Source organism: Oncorhynchus masou, chromosome 27 (genome assembly GCF_036934945.1).
Source record: "Oncorhynchus masou masou isolate Uvic2021 chromosome 27, UVic_Omas_1.1, whole genome shotgun sequence".
Taxonomy (NCBI): Eukaryota; Metazoa; Chordata; class Actinopteri; order Salmoniformes; family Salmonidae; genus Oncorhynchus; species Oncorhynchus masou.
Window position 1 is genome coordinate 35,561,548 of NC_088238.1, and position 22,825 is coordinate 35,584,372.

General features: G+C 41.6%; 1 protein-coding gene across 5 annotated transcripts in view; it reads right to left on the bottom strand.

Moving 5' to 3' along the window:
• Positions 1–22,825, bottom strand: part of LOC135516068 (lysine-specific demethylase 5A-like) — a 96,127-nt gene that overhangs the window by 21,481 nt on the left and 51,821 nt on the right. For all 5 annotated transcript variants that reach the window (XM_064940075.1, XM_064940071.1, XM_064940072.1 and 2 more), the window contains exons 14-20: positions 21,890–22,084; positions 21,304–21,485; positions 14,353–14,477; positions 14,076–14,226; positions 13,653–13,773; positions 13,273–13,449; positions 12,965–13,143 (exon numbers count right to left, since the gene is read on the bottom strand). In XM_064940075.1, the coding sequence (XP_064796147.1) occupies positions 12,965–13,143; positions 13,273–13,449; positions 13,653–13,773; positions 14,076–14,226; positions 14,353–14,477; positions 21,304–21,485; positions 21,890–22,084 (1,130 nt within the window). The remainder of the gene's footprint in view (positions 1–12,964; positions 13,144–13,272; positions 13,450–13,652; positions 13,774–14,075; positions 14,227–14,352; positions 14,478–21,303; positions 21,486–21,889; positions 22,085–22,825) is intronic.

Genomic DNA, 22,825 nt, shown 5'->3' on the forward strand with positions numbered 1-22,825 from the left:
CTGGGGGAGGAAGGCAACAAGAAATAATGGATTTAGAGAAATTCATCATCTCACAGTTACAGGCATCCTTTGATGCAATATGCTAAATAGGAATTGGATTTGCCCAACATTTTTGCGAAGGTATACCCTATTGAACACGACCCAGGCATATGACACCAAAGCTAAAAGGCATATGCTGTAAACGAGAGAGGGCATGTATTACATGTATTGATATGTATTATTTCTTACATTGTTAGCCCAGAAAGTGTTGTGTTTTATTATATACAGCCGGGAAGAACTATTGGATACCAGAGAGATGTCAACTTACCGGCACTACGACTAGGAATACGACTTTCCCAAATTAGTGCCTTTGTCTGCATCTCCCAGGGCATTTGAACTGATTCAAGAGGCCGACCCAAAACAATACAGACAGAGGAGAGGGTGCCATAGCGGTATTCTTGTGAGGCTTCAGTTGCTCGCACACCACCCACCGCTTCAAGAGTATATTACTCGCTGATGTCCAGTCCCTAGTTAACAAAGTCGATGAAATTAGGGCAAGAGTTACTTTCCAAAGAGATATCCGGGATTTTAACACTTTCACAGAGACATGGCCAGCTGGAGACATGCCGTCGGAGTCCGTACAGCCAACGGTATTTTCAGTGCATCTCTCCGTCAGGAACAAACATCTCTCTGGTAAGAAGAAAGGCGGGGGTGTATGGTTCATGATTAACGAGTCATGGTGTAATTGTAACAACTTACAGGAATTCAAGTCCTTTTGTTCACCTAACCTCAAAATCCTCAAATGCCGACCGTATTATCTCCCAAGAGAAATCCTCGGTTATCGTTACAGCCGTGTACATCCCCCCACAAGCGGATACCAAGACGGCCAAAAAGGAACTTCATTGGACTTTATGCAAACTGGAAAACATATATTCTGAGGCGGCATTTATTGTTGCTGGGGATTTTAACAAAGCTGAGAACAAGGCTACCTAAATTCTATCAGCATATCGATTGCAGTACACAAGTGAGTAACATACTTGATCACCGCTACACTAACTTCCGTAATACATACAAGGCCCTCCCCCGCCATCCTTTTGGCAAATCTGACCATGAGTCCATTGGGAAGCACCCGTGCTTAGGTCTATTCAACGCTGGTCTGACCAATCGGATTCCACGCGTCAAGATTGCTTTAATCACATGGACTGGGATATGTTCTGGGTAGCCTCAGATAACAACATTGACGTATACGCTGTCTCGGTGAGTGAGTTTATAAATAAGTGTATAAGAGATGTTATACCCACTGTGACTATTAAAACCTTCCCGAACCAGAAACCGTAGATTGATGGCAGCATTCGCGCAACAATGAAGACACGTACCGCATTTAATCATGGCAAGGCGACTGGAAAATGGCGTAAGGCAATAAAACAAGCAAAGAGTCCATATAGAGACGAAGTGGAATTGCAATTCAATGCCTAAAACACAAGATGTATGTGGCAGGGTTCACAATCACGGATGAAAAAAAACAAGCCCCGTCGTGGACATCGATGTCTTGCTCCCAGACAAATTAAAACGACTTCGTTGCACGCTTTGAAGACAATAAAGTGCCACCGACACAGCCCGCTACCAAAGACTGTGGGCACTCCTACGTGAGTAAAACATGAAAATGTGTTAACTCTCACAAGGCAGCCGGCCCAGACCACATCCCTAGCCGCATCCTCAGAGCATGCGCAGACCAGTCTGTTGTCCCAACATGCTTCAAGATGGGAACAGGAATAATGGTGGCCAAGAAAGCTAAGTGAACTAAATGACTATCCCCCCGTAGCACTCACTTCTTTCACCATGATCACTTCCACCCTACCTTTCACACCACTACAATTTGCTTAAAGCCCCAATAAGTCTATAGCTCAGCACTCCCTAATCTGGACCACAGTACCCTCCAAACTCATCATTAACCCTGCCCTGTGCAACTGGATCCTGGACTTCCTGATAGTCCGCCCCCAGGTGGTGAAGGTAGGAAACAACATATCCACTCCGCTGATCCTCAACACTGGGGCACCACAAGGGTGTGTTCCCAGCCCTCTCCTGTACTCCCTGTCCACCCACGACTGCGTAGCGAAGCACGCCTCCAACTGAATCATCAGGTTTGCAGATGACACTACAGTGGTAGACCTGATTACGACGAGACAGCCTACAGGGAGGTGGTGAGGGCACTTGGTGTGAGGAAAATAACCTCTCACTCAATGTCAGCAAAACAAAAAGAGATGATCGTGGACTTCAGGAAATCGCGGAGGGAGCATCCCCCATATCCACATCGACAGTAGTGGAGAAGGAGGAAAGGTAAGTTCCTCGAAGGTGCAACAGCGCCTCTTCAACCTCACGAGGCTGACATTTTTTGGGCTTGTCACCCAAAATCGTGACAAACTTTAACAGATGCACAATCGAGAGCTTCCTATCGGGCTGTATCACAGCCTGGTACGGCAACTGCACCACCCACAATAGCAGGGCTCTCCAGAGGGTAGTGCGAGTCTGCACAACACATCTCCTGGGACAAACTACCTGCCCACCCGGACACCTACAACACATGTCAACGGAAGGTAAAAAAGATTATCAAGGACAATAACCACCCGAGCCACTACCTGTTCATCCCACTTCCATCCAGACGGCAAGGTCAGTACAGGTGCATCAAAGTTGGGACAGAGCAATAGAAGCTGTTTTACAATCTCAAGGCCATCAGATTGTTCAACAGCCAGACCTAGCACAGAGGCGGCTGCCAACCGACAGACTTAATATCATTGGCCACTTTAATAATGCCATTTTAAGAATGTAGATATTACATCTCACATTACTCATCTCATATGTAAACGACTGTCCAAAAGTTTGGGGTGACTTAGAAATGTCCTTGTTTTTGAAAGAAAAGCACATATTTTGCCCATTAAAATATCAAATTGATTGATACAGTGTAGACATAGTTAATGTTGTAAATGACTATTGTAGCTGGAAACAGATTTTTATGGAATATCTACATAGGAGTACAGAGGCCCATTATCAGAAACCATCACTCCTGTGTTCCAATGGCACGTTGTGTTACCTAATTCAAGTTTAGAATTTTAAAAGACCAATTGATCATTAGAAACCTTTTTGCAATTATGTTAGCACAGCTGAAAACTGTTGTCCTGATTAAAGAAGAAATAAAACTGTCCTTCTTTAGACTAGTTGAGTATCTGGAGCATCAGCGTTTGGGGCTTCGATTACAGGCTCAAAATGCCCAGAAACATAGAACTTTCTTCTGAAATTCAGTCTATTCTTGTTCTGAGAAACGAAGGCTAGTCCATGCGAGAACTTGTCAAGAAACTGAAGATCTAGTACAACGCTGTGTACTTCATCCCTTCACAGAACAGCGCAAACTGGCTCTAACCAGAATAGAAAGAGTGGGAGGCCCGGTGCACAACTGAGCAAGAAGACAAATACATTAGTGTCTCTCGTTTGAGAAACAGACGGCTCACAAGTCCTCAACTGGCAGCTTGATAAAATAGTTCCCGCAAAACACCAGTCTCAATGTCAACAGTAAAGACACGACTCCGGGATGCTGGTCTTCTAGGCAGAGTTGCAAAGAAAAAGCCATATCTCAGACTGGCCAATAAAAAGAAAAGATTAAGATGGGCAAAATAACACAAGACACAGAGGAAGATAGGAAAAAAGTGTCATGCTCTGACAAATTTAAGTTGAGGTGTTGGGATCACAAAGTAGAACATTTGTGAGACGCAGAAAACAATGAAGATGCTAGAGGAGTGCAAGACGCCATCTGTCAAGCATGGTGGAGGCAATGTGACGTCTGGGGGTGCTTTGGTGGTGGTAAAGTGGGAGATTTGTACAGGGTAAAAGGAATCACCCTGTGGATGGCGCTTAATTGGAGCCAATTTCCTCCTACAACAGGACAACCGCTCCAAACTACACAATAACTATTTAGGGAAGAAGCAGTCGCAGTCAGCTGCTATTCTGTCTATTATGGAGTGGCCAGAACAGTCACCGGATCTCAACCCCGTTGAGGGAGCAGCTTGATCGTAAGAAGTGCCCATCAAGTTAATCGAATTTGTGGGTGGTGCTTCAGGAAGCATGGGGTGAAATCTCTTCAGATTACTTCAACAAATTTGACAACTAGAATGCCAAAGGTCTGCAAGGCTGAAATTGCTGCAAACGGAGGATTCTTTGATGAAACCAAAGTTTGAAGGACACTATTATTTATATCAATTAAAAATCATTATTTATAACCTTGCCAACGTCTTGACTATATTTCCTATTCATTTCATATATGTTTTCATGGAAAACAAGGGCATTTCTAAGTGAACCCAAACTTTTGAATGGTAGTGTAAATCAGAGGTTTATTTATGTAAATCACACCTTTATTTAACTAGGCAAGTCAGTTAAGAACACATTCTTATTTCAAATGACGGCCTAGGAACAGTGGGTTAACTGCCTCTTTCAGGGGCAGAACAACAGATTGTCACCTTGTCAGCTCGGGGGATTTATTTAATCTTTATTTAACCAGGAAGGGCTCATTGATATTAAAATCTCCTTTTCAAGAGCGCCCTGGCCAAGATAGGCAGCACCAAGTCATTACAAAAAAATTACAGACAGGCAAAATGAAAAACTACAAGTAATCTTGTAAAACCCATTGAATTCACAAGAGCAAATTAACTGAATTCACAGCAAATTAAAAACATTGACAGGTCAGGGAATAAGCCTCAAAATCCTTCATCAGTGATTTAAAAAACACCAAATCGGGACAAGTTCCTCCAGTTTAAAAGTATTTTGTAAGGTGTTCCAAGACGATGGCACAGAGTACATAAAAGCCCTTTTACCAAATTCAGTTCGGACAGTTGGAACAGTTAGCAGGATAAAGTCCAGCGTACGAAGAGAGTACCCACCACATTTCTAAACAATAAAAATGCACAAATAAAAAAAAGGTAGTAAACCCCAATGGCTTTGTAAATAAAAGTATACCAGTGACAGCCTACGAGTGACTAGAGAAGGCCGGCCAACCCTGGTATTCAAAGTGCAGTGGTGCGTAAGAGTTTTGCAGTTTAAAATAAATCTCAAAGTGCCATGGTAATGAGTGTCAATTGATCTCAAACACTGAGCAGAAGCATTAATATATAAAATATCCCCATAGTCTAGTAAAGCCATAAATGTAGCTGATACGAGCCTTCTTATGGCTTCAAAAGAAAAACAGGCCTTATTCCAAAAATAAAATCCCAATTTCAGCTTCATTTTTTTTGTAAGTTGTTGAATATGCAATTTAAAAGAGAGGCCGTCATCAATTAAAATTCCAAGATATTTATATGAGGTTACAACCTCAATCTCCTTGCCCTGACAGGTAGTAATAGGTGAAAGGTTCAGAGGTCTATTTCTTGCATTAGAAAAGACCATTCGTTTAGTTCCCAGTATTGAGGATAAGCTTCAATTGACACAAGGTATGTTGAACAGTATAAAAAGCAGTTTGCATGTTCTGGAAAGCTTTTGTAAGAGATGAGGCACTACAGTAAATAACAGTATCATCAGCATAAAAATGAAGTTGTGCATTTGACATTTTTGTCTAAATCATTTATATAAATAGTGAATAAGAGAGGACCAAGTACAGAGCCTTGGGGCACACCATTCAAGACAGACAATTTCACAGACATAAGCCCACCAAATTGAGTGCACTGAGTTCTATCAGACAGATAGTTAGCAAACCATGCAACTGCATGCTCCGAAAGACCTACACTCGACAATCTCTGCCTTAGTATAGCATGATCAACTGTATCAAAAGCCTTAGAGAGATCAATAAAAAGTGACACAGTGCTGTCTTTTGTCAATGGCTTCAGTGATATCATTTAAAACCTTCATGGCTGCTGTAATTGTGCTATGCTTCTTCCTGAAGCCCCATTGGTACATTGATAAAATAGAGTTAGTAAATAACAACTCTTTTAGCTGTTCATTTACAAGGGTTTCAAGTATTTTCACCAGGGGTGAAAGCTTTGAGATTGGCCTATAATTATTTAAAAGAGTTGGATCTCCCCCTTTTTACTTTTTAGGGATAGGGGGCAGCATTTTCACTTTTGGATGAATTGGTGCCCAAATTGAACGGCCTCCTACTCTGTCCCAGATGATAATATATGCATATTATTATTATTACCATTGGATAGAAAACACTCTGAAGTTTCTAAAACTGTTTGAATTATGTCTGTGAGTATAACAGAACTCATATGGCAGGCAAACTTCCAAACAGGAAGTGAGAATTCTGAAAATGGTCGATGTGAAAGTCATCACCTATTCAATTCCCTGTAATTTATGGATCTGTTTGCACTTCATACGCCTTCCACTAGATGTCAACAGTCAGTAAAACATGGAATGAAGACTCGTGTGATGTGGGGCCGGTTCCTGGTCACGCGCACTAGTCATGGAATGGCAATGTGTGCCATTACTTATACAGACATGAAGAAATGCTCCGGTTGGAGCGTTATTGGATACATATGATAACACCATCCTGAAGATTGATTCTCTACTAAGTTTGACCAGTTTATTCGACTTGTAATATAACTTATTGAAGTTTTCGTCCGACGTTTGCCTTCACTTGCACCAGTGTTTGGACACATGTACTACACATGCCAGCTAAAGTTGCTAATTTGACATAAGTAATGGCCATTATCAAACATTTTTTATTTTTTATTGTGGAAATAGGATTCCTGGCATTGCATTCTGATGAAGATAATCAAAGGGAATATGTAATTGATGATGTAATTTCGTATTTCTGTTGACTCCAACATGGTGGAGAAATGTTATTTATATTTGAGCGCCGTCTCAGATTATTGCATGGTGTGCTTTTTACTAAAGTTTTTTTTTACGGTTGCATTAATAACCAGTGTATCTTTAATTATATGTAAAACATGTATCTTTCGTCAAAGTTTATGATGAGTATTTCTGTTATTTGACGAAGCTCTCTGTAATTACTCCAGATATTTTGGAGGCATTTCTGAACATGGCGCCAATGCAAACCGAGATTTGTGGATATAAGTATGTATATTATCGAACAAAACAAATGTATTGTGTAACATGGTGTCCTATGAGTGTCATCTGATGAAGATAATCAAAAGGTTAGTGATTAATTTTATCTCTAATTCTGCTTTTGTGACTTGTCTTTGGCTGGGAAAAATGGCTGTGTTTTTTGGATTTGGTGATGATCTGACACATATACAGTGGGGCAAAAAAGTATTTAGTCAGCCACCAATTGTGCAAGTTCTCCCACTTAAAAAGATTAGAGGCCTGTAATTTTCATCATAGGTTCACTTCAACTATGACATACAAAATGAGAAAAAAAATAATCCAGAAAATCACATTGTAGGATTTTTTATGTATTTATTTGCAAATTATGTTGGAAAATAAGTATTTGGTCAATAACAAAAGTTTCTCAATACATTGTTATATACCCTTTGTTGGCAATGACAGAGGTCAAACGTTTTCTGTAAGTCTTCACAAGGTTTTCATACACTGTTGCTGGTAATTTTGGCCCAATCCTCCATGCAGATCTCCTTTAGAGCAGTGATGTTTTGGGGCTGTTGCTGGGCAACACTGACTTTCAACTCCCTCCAAAGATTTTCTATGGGGTTGAGATCTGGAGACTGGCTAGGCCACTCCAGGACCTTGAAATGCTTCTTACGAAGCCACTCCTTCGTTGCCCGGGCGGTGTGTTTGGGATCATTGTCATGCTGAAAGACCCAGCCACGTGTCATCTTCAATGCCCATGCTGAGGGAAGGAGGTTTTCACTCAAAATCTCACGATACATGGCCCCATTCATTCTTTCCTTTACACGGATCAGTCGTCCTGGTCCGTTTGCAGAAAAACATCCCCAAAGCATGATGTTTCCACCCCCATGCTTCACAGTAGGTATGATGTTCTTCGGATGCAACTCACCATTCTTTGTCCTCCAAACACGACGAGTTGAGTTTTTACCATTTACCATTTATATTTTGGTTTCATCTGACCATATGACATTCTCCCAATCTTTTTCTGGATCATCCAAATGCTCTCTAGCAAACTTCAGACGGGTCTGGACATGTACTGGCTTCAGCAGGGGGACACGTCGGGCACTGCAGGATTTGAGTCCCTGGCGGCATAGTGTGTTACTGATGGTAGGCTTTGTTACTTTGGTCCCAGCTCTTTGCAGGTCATTCACTAGATCCCCCCGTGTGGTTCTGGGATTTTTGCTCACCGTTCTTGATCATTTTGACCCCAAGGGGTGAGATCTTGCATGGAGCCCCAGATTGAGGGAGATTATCAGTGGTCTTGTATGTCTTCCATTTTCTAATAATTGCTCCCACAGTTGACTACTTCAAACCAAGCTGCTTACATACTGCAGATTCAGTCTTCCCAGCCTGGTGCAGGTCTACAATTTTGTTTCTGGTGTCCTTTGACAGCTCTTTGGTCTTGACCATAGTGGAGTTTGGAGTGTGACAGTTTGAGGTTGTGGACAGGTGTCTTTTATACTGATAACAAGTTCAAACAGGTGCCATTAATACAGGTAACGAGTGGAGGACAGAGGAGCCTCTTAAAGAAGTTGTTACAGGTCTGTGAGAGCCAGAAATCTTGCTTGTTTGTAGGTGACCAAATACTTAATTTTCCACCATAATTTGCAAATAAATGCATTAAAAATCCTACAATGCAATTTTCTGGATTTTTTTCTCATTTTGTCTGTCATAGTTGAAGTGTACCTATGATGAAAATTACAGGCCTCATCTTTTTTGTACAATTGGTGGCTGACTAAATACTTTTATGCCCCACTGTATGTTGTGTTTTTGCTGTAAAACACTTTAAAAATCGGAAACGATGGGTAGATTAACTTCTTCGATATAGGGGGCGCTCTTAATTTTTGGATAGAAAAACGTTCCCATTTTAAACAAGATATTCTGTCACGAAAAGATGCTCGACAATACATATAATTGACAGCTTTGGAAAGAAAACACTGACGTTTCCAAAACTGCAAAGATATTATCTGTGAGTGCCACAGAACTGATGCTACAGGCGAAACCAAGATGAAATTTCATACAGGAAATGGCCCAGATTTTGAGGGCGCTGTGTTCCAATGTCTCCTTATATGGCTATGAATGCGCAAGGAATGAGCCTACACTTTCTGTCGTTTCCCCAAGGTGTCTGCAGCATTGTGACGTATTTGTAGTCATATCATTGGAAGATTGACCATAAGAGACTTAATTTACCAGGTGCCCGCTTGGTGTCCTCCGTCGAAATTATTGCGTAATCTCCAGCTGCGTGCATTTTACCATTTGCTTCAGAGGAGAAAGTCAACTGCCACGAATGATTTAACATCGAATAGATATGTGAAAAATACCTTGAGGATTGATTCTAAACAACGTTTGCCATGTTTCTGTCGATATTATGGAGTTAATTTGGAAAAAAGTTTGGCGTTGTAATGACTGAATTTTCAGGGTTTTTTCTTAGCCAAACGTGATGAACAAAACGGAGCGATTTCTCCTACACAAATAATATTTTTGGAAAAACTGAACATTTGCTATCTAACTGAGAGTCTCCTCATTGAAAACATCCGAAGTTCTTCAAAGGTAAATGCTTTTATTTGAATGCTTTTCTTGTTTTTGTGAAAATGTTGCCTGCTGAATGCTAGGCTTAATGCTATGCTAGCTATCAATACTCTTACACAAATGCTTGTGTAGCTATGGTTGAAAAGCAGATTTTGAAAATCTGAGATGAGTGTTGTTAACAAAAGGCTAAGCTTGTGAGTGTATATATTTCTTTAATTCATTTGCGATTTTCATGAATAGTTAACATTGCGTTATGCTAATGAGCTTGAGGCTATGATTAAGCTCCCGGATACGGGATTGCTCGACGCAAGAAGTTAACAAGATGTTTATCTTTCATTTGTTGTATAGATAAATAAAGGTAAAATAAAAAAAATAAAAAAATAAATATTGGACTTGTTAATGTGTGAAAGTTGAATATTTCCCAAAAATATTTTTGAATTTCGCGCGCTGCCTTTTCAGCGGAATGTTGGGGGGAGGGTTCCGTTAGCGGAACGTGTGTCCAAGGCAGGTTAAAAATGGTAGGACAAATGCTGATATCCAGATCTTTGGAATTTCATTACATTCCACGGTTAGATTGAACAGAGATGTAAGTGGTTCAGCTATGAAATCAGCTGCCAGATTTAAAAAGCAGAGATCCAAAAGATCAGGACCTGCAGGCTCTCTCTGATCTAAGGATTCCAGGGCTTTATGTACAACCTGCACTGAGAATGGCAAAACGCTAAAAGTTTGACCAGTTCTCACTGGTTCATCCACACAGGGTTATACAGAGACAGAGGACACTGAATCAAACAGTCTACCAGATGATACAAAGTGCTCATTGAAACAATTCAGCATTTCAGTTGTCATATATAACAACAGAGTCCTTCAAAACACATGACGGTAATTCATTAACATTACTGTTACCAGAAATAGACTTAGACATAGACCTTCTAAAACTTTTTAGGGTCATTCAGGTTATCAGTGGTAACAGACATAACATATTCAGACTTGGCCTTCCTGAGAAGAAAAGAACACTTGTTTTGTAACTGCCTAAAAATAAGCCAATCAGCATCAGAACATGATTTCCTTGCTTTAGCCCAGGCTAGATCACAGTTGTGAATAATACAAGACCCCTCAGAAGAAAACCATGGATTATCCCGCCCTTTAACCCTGGACCTGCAGAATGGGGCATGTTTGTTTACTATTTGGGGAAAACCATCAAGAAAGAATTTCCAGGCAGTTTCCACATCAGGGATAAGCTCAATCTTGCTCCAGTCAAAAAACAAATCATGAAAGAAAGCCAGTTCATTAAAACACTTCAAATTTCTCTTACGAATAAAACGTGGGTTTGTCTTTGGAACCTTAGTATTTCTAACAACAACAGCACAATGGTCACTTAAATCATTACAAAAAACACCAACCGCAGAATATTTATATGGAACATTTGTCAATATCAAATCAATCAGGGTAGATTTATCTGGGCATTTAAGATTTGGGCGAGTGGGTGAGTTAATCAACTGGGTAAGATTCATAGAATTACAAAACATTTTTAAATCAGACACCGGCTTTAACCAACAAGTTGAGATCACCAATCAAGATCATTTCACTGTAAAGAACATAAGGTGCGTCAAAGAAGAAAATGCATCACCGAGAGCAGAGGGGGGGTCTATAACAGCCAATCACAGTTATAGAGAGGCCCTTTGAAACCTCAATATTTAAAGCAAGAAATTACAACCGTTTACAAATAGTTTCAGACTTTGCCACACTTACATGGAATTTAGATTTTACATATATAGCCACACCCCCACCTTTCTTTACCCGATCAGTGTGATAAACATTGTAACCACTAATCCAAATATCTTCATCAAAAACAGACTTGCTGAGCCAGGTTTCAGAAAACAATTTTACATCAGTATCAGTTGATTTAGCCCAAATCCTAACCCCACCAATTTTTGACAACACTTAAATTAAAAATACCAAAACCAGATCTTGATTTAAAATCAGAGGGGGTTTTGAGACATTGCATATCGGGGCCAGGGTTAGGTTCCAATTGCAGTTAACTTGTCCAACACAATAACGACCTGCCTCTCTCTCGTTGCACTCCACAAGGAGACTGCCTGTTACGCGAATGCAGTAAGCCAAGGTAAGTTGCTAGCTAGCATTAAACTTATTTAATAAAATACAATCAATCATAATCACTAGTTAACTACACATGGTTAATGATATTACTAGATATTATCTAGCGTGTCCTGCGTTGCATATAATCTGACTGAGCATACAAGCATACAAGTATCTAAGTATCTGACTGAGCTGTGGTAGGCAGAAGCAGGCGCGTAAACATTCATTCAAACAGCACTTTAGTACGTTTTTCCAGCAGCTCTTTGATGTGCGTCAAGCCTTGCACTGTTTATGACTTCAAGCATATCAACTCCCGGGATGAGGCTGGTGTAACCGAAGTGAAATGGCTAGCTAATTAGCGCACGCTAATAGCGTTTCAAACGTCACTCGCTCTGAGACTTCTAGTAGTTGTTCCCCTTGCTCTGCATGGGTAACGCTGCTTTGATGGTAGCTGTTGTCGTTGTGTTGCTGGTTCGAGCCCAGAGAGGAGCGAGGAGAGGGACGGAAGCTATACTGTTACACTGGCAATACTAAAGTGCCTTTTAGAACATCTAATAGTCAAAGGTTAATGACATACAAATGGTATAGAGAGAAATAGTCATATAATTCCTTATAATAACTTCAACCTAAAACTAATTACCTGGGAATATTGAAGACTGATGTTTAAAGGAACCACCAGCTTTCATGTTCTCATGTTCTGAGCAAGGAACTGAAACGTTAGCTTTCTTACATAGCACATATTGCACTTTTATTTTCTTCTCCAACACTTTTTTTTTGCATTATTTAAATGAAATTGAACATGTTGCATTATTTACTTGAGGCTAAATTGATTTTATTGATGTATTATATTAAGTTAAAATAAGTGTTAATTCAGTATTGTTGTAATTGTCATTATTACAAAAAAAATACATAAAAAAAAAATCAAAAAGAAAATTGGCCGATTAATCAGTATCGGTCGAACCTCTAGTGTGTATACTGTATCCTTCACTAGCCGCTCATCTTAGCCGCTCTGTCACTGCTTATCCATATACTCTCATCCCATTCCTTTACTAGATTGATTTGATTTGATTGTGTGTATTAGGTTTTGTTGTGGAATTGTTAGATACTGCTGCACTGTCGGCTTTAGATGCATAAGCATTTCCCTACAATCGCAATAACATCTGCTAACCTTGTGTATGTGCCCAATAAAATTTGATTTGAGGTGACTTTAGAAAAGAATTGTTATATTCTCATTTACCTGGCCTTTAGGCAGATGAGAACTGTTCCATAGGTGTGTAATGTGTATCTTCATCATTACCTGGCCTGTAGGCATGCACAGGCCTTGTCCTCCCATCTCTCTGACACAGTGAGTATCTCCTGCAACTCAGCCATGGCCTTCTCCACAGCATGGTGTGGTGCCAGCCCCACCCCAGAGTCTATCAGCCGCTTCATCAGCTCCAGGGTCACCCGGTGGGGCTCTGCCAGCGTCACACGCACCTAATGATAACAAAATGTTTCAATTAAATATTTTTCCTCTCCCATAAAACATACATTTTAGACTGCTGAAGAAAGCACAAAGTGAGGTAAAACACTACGCTAATGTACAATAATATCATCAGTCATCACCTCATCCAGCCAGCGGGCCTGCTGCAGCTCCTGTTTGAGCCTGGGCAGCTCAGGTAGTTCCACATCCAGACCTCCACCCAGGTCTAGCAGGGCCTGCAGCTTGGAGGAGTCAGGCAGCTCGTCAGCCAGGGCTACCTGGGCTCTCTCATGGAAGTCCTCCACGTTCTCTAGTAACTCCTGTGGAGGGAGGGAGACAGGGATGAAGGGCTGAGGGATATGGTGTTAAATACTAACAATCAAGGACTACTAATCAACTAATAGTGGTTTGGGGACAGGTCAACTTCAGTGATATAATACAAATAGAGTAGGATGTCAAGAGGAGGAGAATTACTGTACATCTCTTAAGAAGGGCCAGTGACTGTATTAGGTGTGGGACTTACTTTGACCTGTCGAGCCTGTCCAATGACACAGGGCAGCTTGAACAGCTGCTCTACAAAGACTTTCAGCTCCTCCACTGTCAGCTTGTTACGAGTCCTGCTGCACTCTGGATGCTGCCTGGTACTGGAATACAGAGACATATACTTTGAGTTGATTTATTACTCACAGGTAGAGGTATACATGTTAAATGGTGCTTTCGGTTATGTCCCGATTTGCTACCCTTCTCCCAAAGTGTGCACTAGCACTCTCCCTCACAGATTAATTATATGGTGTAAAAACAATAAAGGAGAATGCTGGCACCAAACCAATGCTTTTAATTCTATGGTGTGGAGTGTGCAAGTGCACAATTCAGGCGAAGGGTAGAGAATAGGGATATAAACTTTAGTGTGACATAACAGCAGTGTGTGTATCCGTACTCTACTGACCTGTGTCTCTGCTTGCGGCTGAGCAGTACCTGGGCCACAGAAGAGCAGGTTTCGGCCTCCTTCACCATCTCCCTGAGCCGACGGAACAGACTGTTCTCTGGATACTTCCTGTCCTCTGCATCCTCCAGAAGAACCTTCAACTCTATCAGGTCTGACAAAGGGAGATTGACAGAGACACAGACAGGGAAGAAAGACATGAGGCATGGGGTATCATAGTACAATTGTTATAATATTTTGCAGAGTATTTCCACCTTTACAGTACAGATTGTCCTCCTACCTTTCTTGTTCTTGTGGTCAGCAGCCAAGGCATCAGTGACTCGCTTGGCCCAGGTGTCATAGGACTGGGCTCTGGACCTCACCCCATACAACATGGAGGGAATCTCCTCCAGATCATACCGGTAGCTGGAATACAAAGAGACAGAAGAGCATCAGAATCTATTTAATATTGATTGCTATACGTGGTCAAATTGACCCATATTAAAACCTCTTAGGGATAGGCGGGACGCAAATGTCTCAGCCAATTGCCAGAGGAAATGCAGAGCGAGAGATTCAATTAAAATGCTATAAAATTCAAACCTTCATTAATTCACACATGTAATTAATTAACCTCTTGAAACTCTGGGGGCGCAATTTCATTTTTGGATGAAAAACGTTCCCGTTTTAAACAAGATATTTTGTCACAAAAAGATGCTCGACTATGCATATAATTGATAGCTTTGGAAAGAAAACACTCTGAATTTTCCAGAACTGCAAAGATATTGTCTGTGGGTGCCCTAGAACGGGAACTACAGGCAAAACCAAGATGAAACAGCAACCAGGAAATGAGCAGGATTTTTGAGGCTCTGTTTTCCATTGTCTCCTTATATGGCTGTGAATGCGAGAGGAATGAGCCTGCCCTATCTATCGTTTCCCCAAGGTGTCTGCAGCATTGTGACGTATTTGTAGGCATATCATTGGAAGATTGACCATAAGAGACTACATTTTCCAGGTGTCCGCCCGGTGTCCTCCGTCATTTTCAGCTGCTGGTATTTTTCCATGCGATTCTGAGGGGAAAGCAGGCTTCCACGAACTGCATATCAATGAAGAGATATGTGAAAAAACACCTTGAGGATTGATTCTAAACAATGTTTGCCATGTTTCGGTCGATATTATGGAGTTAATTCGGAAAAAGTTTGACGTTTTGGTGACTGAATTTTCGGTTCGTTTCGGTAGCCAAATGTGATGTACAAAACGGAGCGATTTCTCCTACACAAAGATTATTTCAGGAAAAACTGAACATTTGCTATGTAACTGAGAGTCTCCTCACTGAAAACATCCGAAGCTCTTCAAAGGTAAATGATTTTATTTATTTGGTTATCTGGTTTTTGTGAAAATGTTGCGTGCTAAATGCTACGCAAAATGCTAAGCTAGCTTGCAATACTCTTACACAAATGATTGATTTGCTATGGTTCAAAAGCATATTTTGAAAATCTGAGATGACAGTGTTGTTAAGAAAAGGCTAAGCTTGAGAGCAGGCGCATTATTTTCATTTTATTTGCGATTTTCAGAAATCGTTAACGTTGCGTTATGCTAATGAGCCTGAGGCTTTATTCACTATCCCGGATGGGGAGTAATCAAGAGGTTAAAGCTACACTCGTTCTGAATCCAGCCAACATGTCAGAGTTTAAAAATGCTTTTCGGCAAAAGCATATTATGCATAGCATATTAGCTATTATCTGATAGCCTGCACCATCTGCACCAGCAGTGAACAAAGGAGCTAGCATATTTCAACCCTGCAGGCGCTACACAAAACGCTGAAATAAAATATAAAACATGCATTACCTTTGACGAGTTTCTTTTGTTGGCACTCCAATATGTCCCATAAACATCACAATTGGTCCTTTTGTTCGATTAATTCCGTCCATATATATCCAAAATGTCCATTTATAAAGCACGTTTGATACAGAAAAAAATAGCTTACAAAAACGCAACATCACTACAAAATATTTCCAAAGATGCCTAAAGATTTTGCCAATATATTTCAAACTACTTTTGCAATACAACGAGGTATTTTTAAACGTTAATAATCGATCAAATTGTAGACGGGGCAATCCGTATTCAATACAGGAAAGAAAACAAACCAGCGCTGCTTTTCACGTCTTGCGCAACTCACAAAAGTGTCCACAGGTCCAAGTTGGCCTACTTCTTCATTGCACAAAGGAATAACCTCAACCAAATTACAAAGACTGGTGACATCCAGTGGAAGCAGTAGGAACTGAAAATAGGTTCCTATGAAATATCCCATGGCAAAGACATTTCAGGGAACAGAGAGGGGGGAAAAAACAAAAACAATTCTGAACAGTTAGTCTCTGGGTTTTGCCTGCTACATAAATTCGGTTATACTCACAGACATGATTCAAACAGTTAGAAACTTCAGAGTGTTTTCTATCCAAATCTACAAATGATATGCATATCTTATATTCTTGTCATGAGTAGCAGGAAGTTGAAATTGGGCATGCTATTTATCCAAAAGTGAAAATTCTGCCCCCTAGCTTCAAGAGGGTAATTACCTATTGGATCATTAAAAAGCCACTTTCAATGGAGATTAGATTTATTTTGGGTCAGTGAAACTACATCCAAGTCATCACTGATGCATTGACAGGTAAAACAACTATCATTAATCAGTGGGCTCTTATGGGGGCTTCTGAGCAGTACAGAGTTCCTAACAACTCTACTTCATTCATCCATCCATTTATCCATTCCTTCTCAGCAGAGACACTTGTAACTCCCTAAATTAATTTATTCACTCACCCACCCCTCTCTCCTTAGACCCCAACAACCACCCCCCTCCTTAGTAGAGCTGGGACGATAAGAACATTTTTATCGACACTGACCATAACAATGATGATGACGCCGGAGGGGAGGGCTGCCGTCATATCGGCTCTAAACCAACCATGATATTTTTTAGTTTGTTTTTTCGCGTTGTTCGTTTCTTGTTTTGTACATAATGTTGCTGTTACCGTCTCTAATGACCAAAACGAGCTTCTGGACATCAGAACTGGAATTACTCAACTCAAATTGAACGAGGAGTTCTTCTTCAATGAGTCGGATGCGAGGGATATACTACAGACACCCGACCAGGCCCAGATCCCCGTGAATCGCTGGAAAAGGGAACTGAGCTTTTGCGGAAAGAGATCAGGGTGCCTTGTGTGGATCAGGCGATGAGTGGCTAATCTGCCTTTTCCTTCCATTCTGCTAGCTGACGTTCAATCGCTGGAAAATAAATGGGACCGACTGAAAGCATGTATATTATACCACCGGGACACTAAATACTGTAATATGTTAGGTTTCACAGAATCGTGGCTGAACGACGACAATAAGAAAATACAGATGGTGGGTTATACACTATTAGCAGGAAAGAACAGCTGCCGCTGCCTAAGACACGGGGCGGGGGCCTAAGCATATTTGTAAACAATAGCTGGTGCACGATATTTAAGAAAGTCTCAAGGTTTTACTCACCTGAGAGAGTATCTCATGATAAGCTGTAGACCAGAATATCTACCTAGAGTTTATCTGTATTGTTCAGAGCTGTCTACATACCACAGACCGATGCTGGCACTAAAACCTCACTCGATGAGCTGTATACCGTCATAAGCAAACAGGAAAACGCGAGGCGGCGCACCTAGTGGTCGGTGATTAAAATGCAGGGAAATCAGTTTCACTTAATTTCTATCAGCATGTTAAATGTGCAACCAGAGGAAAAAAAAAATAGACCACCTTTACTCCACACACAGAGACGCGTCCAAAGCTCTCTCTCGCAAAGCTCTCTCCTCCTGATTCCTGCTTACAAGCAAAAATTTAAGCAGGAAGCACCAGTGACTGGTACAGGCCTCTCATCTTTTTAAGTGGGAGAACTTGCACAATTGGTGGCTGACTAAAGACTTTTTTGCCCCACTGTACCCCAAACAGAAGCCATGGATTACAGGCAACATTCGCACTGAGCTAAAGGGTAGAGCTGCCGCTTTCAAGGAGCGGGACTCTAACCCGGAAGCTTATAAGAAGTTCCACTATGCCCTCCGACGAACAATCAAACATGCAAAGCAACAATACAGGACTAAGATCGAATTGTACTACACCGGCGCCGACGCTCGACGGATGTGGCAGGGCTTGAAAAGTATTAGACTACAAAGGGAAGCACAGCCGAGAGCTGCCCAGTGACATGAGCCTAACAGATTAGCTAAATATCTTCTATGCTCGCTGCGAGGCAAGTAACACTGAAACATGCATGAGAGCATCAGCTGTCCCGGACGACTGTGTGATCACGCTCTCCTGCAGCCGATGTGAGTAAGAACTTTAAAAACAGGTCAACATTCACAAGGCCGCTGGGCCAGACGGACTACCAGGACGTGTACTCCGAGCATGTACTGACCATCTGGCAAGTGTCTTCACTGACTGAGTCTGTAATACCAACATGTTTCAAGCAGACCATAGTCCCTGTGCCCAAGAACACTAAGGTAACCTGCCTAAATGACTACCGATCCATAGCACTCACATCTGTAGCCATGAAATGCTTTGAAAGGCTGGTCATGGCTCACATCAACACCATTATCCCAGAAACCCTAGACCAGTGGTTCTTAACCTGGGTTCGATCGAACCCCAGGGGTTCGCTGAGTCAGTCTCTGGGGTTTGGCGGAGGTAAAGACACACATCCGACTCATGATTCGTGATGACACGCCCCGCTTGGCCATCATTGTGATCACGCTACATCGCTTGGCCTATCTGTGCTGCAGGGAATTTGGTGCGCTCAGTAGTCGACTTGTGACTGTCGTGATGGTACGTCTTGTGATTTCTTTCTTAATATTTTAATCCCTTCATACTTACTATGTCGAGCAAAAAAAGAAAGTTGTCAGACGAATATGTACAATATGGATTCACATGTATAACGGAACGTGATGGGAGTCAGCATCCTAACTGCATGATTTGCAATGCCAAGTTGAGCTATTCTAGCACCGGCAAAACTAAGAGAACACTTCCTTAAGCTGCATGGAGATGGAAAAAACAAGAACACAACACTCGCTGAATTCAAGCTGAAGAGAGCCAGATTCGATGAAAAGGCTACCCTGCCTGTTCTCGGCTTTGTACCCATCAACAAACCGATCCTCACAGCATCGTACGAAGTTGCTTACCACAACACCATTGGTGAAACACTCATGAAACCAGCTGTGCTGAAGATCATGCTGGGAAAAGAGGCTGAAGTTAACCTCTAGCGTCGAGCAATCCCGTATCCGGGAGCGTAATCATAGCCTCAAGCTCATTAGCATAACGCAACGTTAACTACTCATGAAAATCGCAAATGAAATGAAATAAATATTTCCTCACAAGCTTATTAGCCTTTTGTTAAAAACACTGTCATCTCAGATTTTCAAAATATGCTTTTCAACCATCGCTACACAAGCATTTGTGTAAGAGTATTGATAGCTTGCATAGCATTAAGCCTAGCATTCAGCAGGCAACATTTTCACAAAAACAAGAAAAGCATTCAAATAAAATCATTTACCTTTGAAGAACTTCTGATGTTTTCAATGAGGAGACTCTCAGTTAGATAGCAAATGTTCAGTTTTTCCAAAAATATTATTTGTGTAGGAGAAATCGCTCCGTTTTGTTCATCACGTTGGCTAAGAAAAAAACCTGAAAATTCTTCACTGAACCTCACTGAACTTCTGGAGAGAGTTTGCTGCACTGAAAGTAAAGGGGCTGAATAATTTTGCACGCCCAATTTTTCAGTTTTTGATTTGTTAAAGTTTGAAATATCCAATAAATGTCGTTCCACTTCATGATTGTGTCCCACTTGTTGTTGATTCTTCACAAAAAATACAGTTTTATATCTTTATGTTTGAAGCCTGAAATGTGGCAAAAGGTCGCAAAGTTCAAGGGGGCCGAATACTTTCGCAAGGCACTGTAGTACCCTCAAAGCTCATCACTAAGCTAAGGACCCTGGGACTAAACACATCCCTCTGCAACTGGATACTGGACTTCCTGACGGGCCGCCCCCATGTGGTAAGGGTAGGTAACAACAGATCCGCCACGCTGACCCTCAACACGGGTGCCCCTCAGCGGTGCGTGCTCAGCCCCCTCCTGTACTCACGGTTCTCTCTCATGACTGCAGAGCCAGGCATGACTCCAACAACGTCATCATTAAGTTTGCTGATGACATAAGTGGTAGGCCTGATCACCGACAACGACGAGACAGCCTGTAGGGAGAAGATCAGAGACCTGACCGTGTGGTACAAGTATAACAACCTTTCCCTCAACGTGATCAAGACAAAGGAGATAATTGTGGACGATAGGAAATAGAGGACAGAGCATGCCCCCATTCTCAACTGGGCTGAAGTGGAGCAGGTTGAAAGCTTCAAGTTCGTTGGCTTCCACATCACCAACAAACTAACATGGTCCAAGCACACCATGACAGTCGTGAAGATGGCATGACAAAACCTATTCCCCCTCAGGAGACTGAAAAGATTTAGCATGGGTCCTCAGATTCTCAGAAGGTTTTACAGCTGCACCATTGAGAGCATCCTGACGGGTTGCATCACTACCTGGTATGGCAACTGCTCGGCCTCCGTATGCACTACAGAGGGTAGTGCATACGGCCCAGTACATCACCGGGACCAAGCTTCCTGCCATCCAGGACCTCTGTACACGGCAGTGTCAGAGGAAGGCCCCAAAAATTGTCAAATACTCCAGCCACCAGTGTCATAGACTGTTCTGTCTGCTACCGCATGGCAAGCTGTACCAGAGCGCCAAATATATGTCCAAGAGGCTTCTAAACAGCTTCTACCCCATAAGACTCCTGAACAGCTAAACAAATGGCTACCCAGACTAATTATTTGTTATCCTTAACTCATACATTCTTTGTTGTTGGTATTTTCTTAAAACTGCATTTTTGGTTAAGGGCTTGTAAATAAGTCCCACACCTGTTGTATTCGCTCATGTGACATATACAATTTTGATCAAATTTGATTTGACAAATCTCTTAGCGATCATTACGATAAGTAGCCTATTTTAGATAAATGTGAAGTTTGAAATGAAATGTTTGTTAACATGGGTGATTGTTAATAGGACAATTGATAGCTACAACCATTAAGCTAGTAGTAGTTTAAAGGATAATAAAAAAAAACTATTGCACATTGTTATGAAGTTATTGCTCCAGATGGACTTTTGTCCATATCACACAGCTGTAGTAACTAACCGTAGACACTTGATTCCCAGGGAACAGTCACATAGCTCCTTGGCGTGGTGCAGACAGACGAGATGCTCTGGGCTGCAGGGACACGTCAGAGCTGACAGGAAACAGGTGGTCTTACACTTCTGACACTGCCGTTCGTCATCAGGGACCAGCTCAAACACCTCCTGCTCCGAGGACAGCACACCCTGCAGACAGAGGGAAAATCGCAACCAGAAAACAATCCACTTCAACTAGACTGGAAGGACGAATGTGAAATTACAGAATTGATTCACTTTTGGGGTGATAGGAAATCATTTGAAACATTTCTTTGGGATTGTGCGATGTCAACATATTGTTAGATAGTGTATCATCATAAGCTGTGGCATGTTGTCCATGATGAACATGTTTATATATCCAATGATTAATGATTGGATATATAAACATGTTCATCATGGACAACATGCCACAGCTTATGATGATACACTAACAATATGTTGTCCAAGTAAGCCCCGCTTGCATTACTTCACCCTCTCTGTCCTGGCCCTCCTGTCAAGTTCTCCTAAAGTGACAAATTGTTTATATAGAAATCACCCTGGGCCCTGTCCCTCACCATCTCCTGCAAGGCCTGTCTGAGCCGTGTCTCTTCCTCCATCATCTCTCCCATCTCTCTGAAGACTGCAGCAGCCAGCTCCACATCCAGGCTCTCGGGGTCGGCAGCCATCTTGCACAGCAGCTCCTCGTGGGAGAAGACACAGTAGCGGTGGAGCCGCCGGTAGTAGGCCACACACTGACGACCCATCGGGAGCTTGAAGGGAATGGACACACAGAGACAGTCAAAAGTCTAATCGATTCCTTGGATCTTTTCTCCTCAAAACATCAAGGAGAAGCAAAAAAAGCAATGGAACGGGAATATCTAAGATGATTGATTCACCAAGACAGACAGTAAGAAGGGTATAAAATATTTTACGAAATGATTTTAAGCTCCCAACTAGGCTTGGGCGGTATACCGGGGCATTTGGAAATAGCCACGGGATGGTTTTCCAATACCGTCAATAGCGTTGAAACTACTTATTTGATGTTTTTTTTAATTAATTTGTATATCTGTTGCTACTCAAGTAAATACCTGCAGTCAACTTGTGCAATATGTTTGGAGATAAAGATTGCGATCTTCCATTTCACCAGTAACATAAGCTTCATAATGAAAAATTAGCGGTAGTCCTCAGTCACGTTGTTTTTGTTTACAAGCACAGAACTACCGAGACCACAGCCTTGTGAGTCACTCACAGTTGTGCAGCATGCGCCAGGTGATCTAGTTACAGTATGGAATTCACAACTAAATATTTGCCAGCAAGATATCTTATAACTAAGTAACTGTCTAAAATGTGGTAAATGCTCTGAAGTTCTGCATTTGGTTTGCTAATTAAGTAGTTAGTTAGCTAAATGGTTAGCTTCTTCCAAAATCAAGCATTCAGATAATCCCCTTCTGGATCCAAAGCCTTGCTGTCTAATATTTGTTTTGTGCGTGCAGCATTGGAGTTACTTGTAT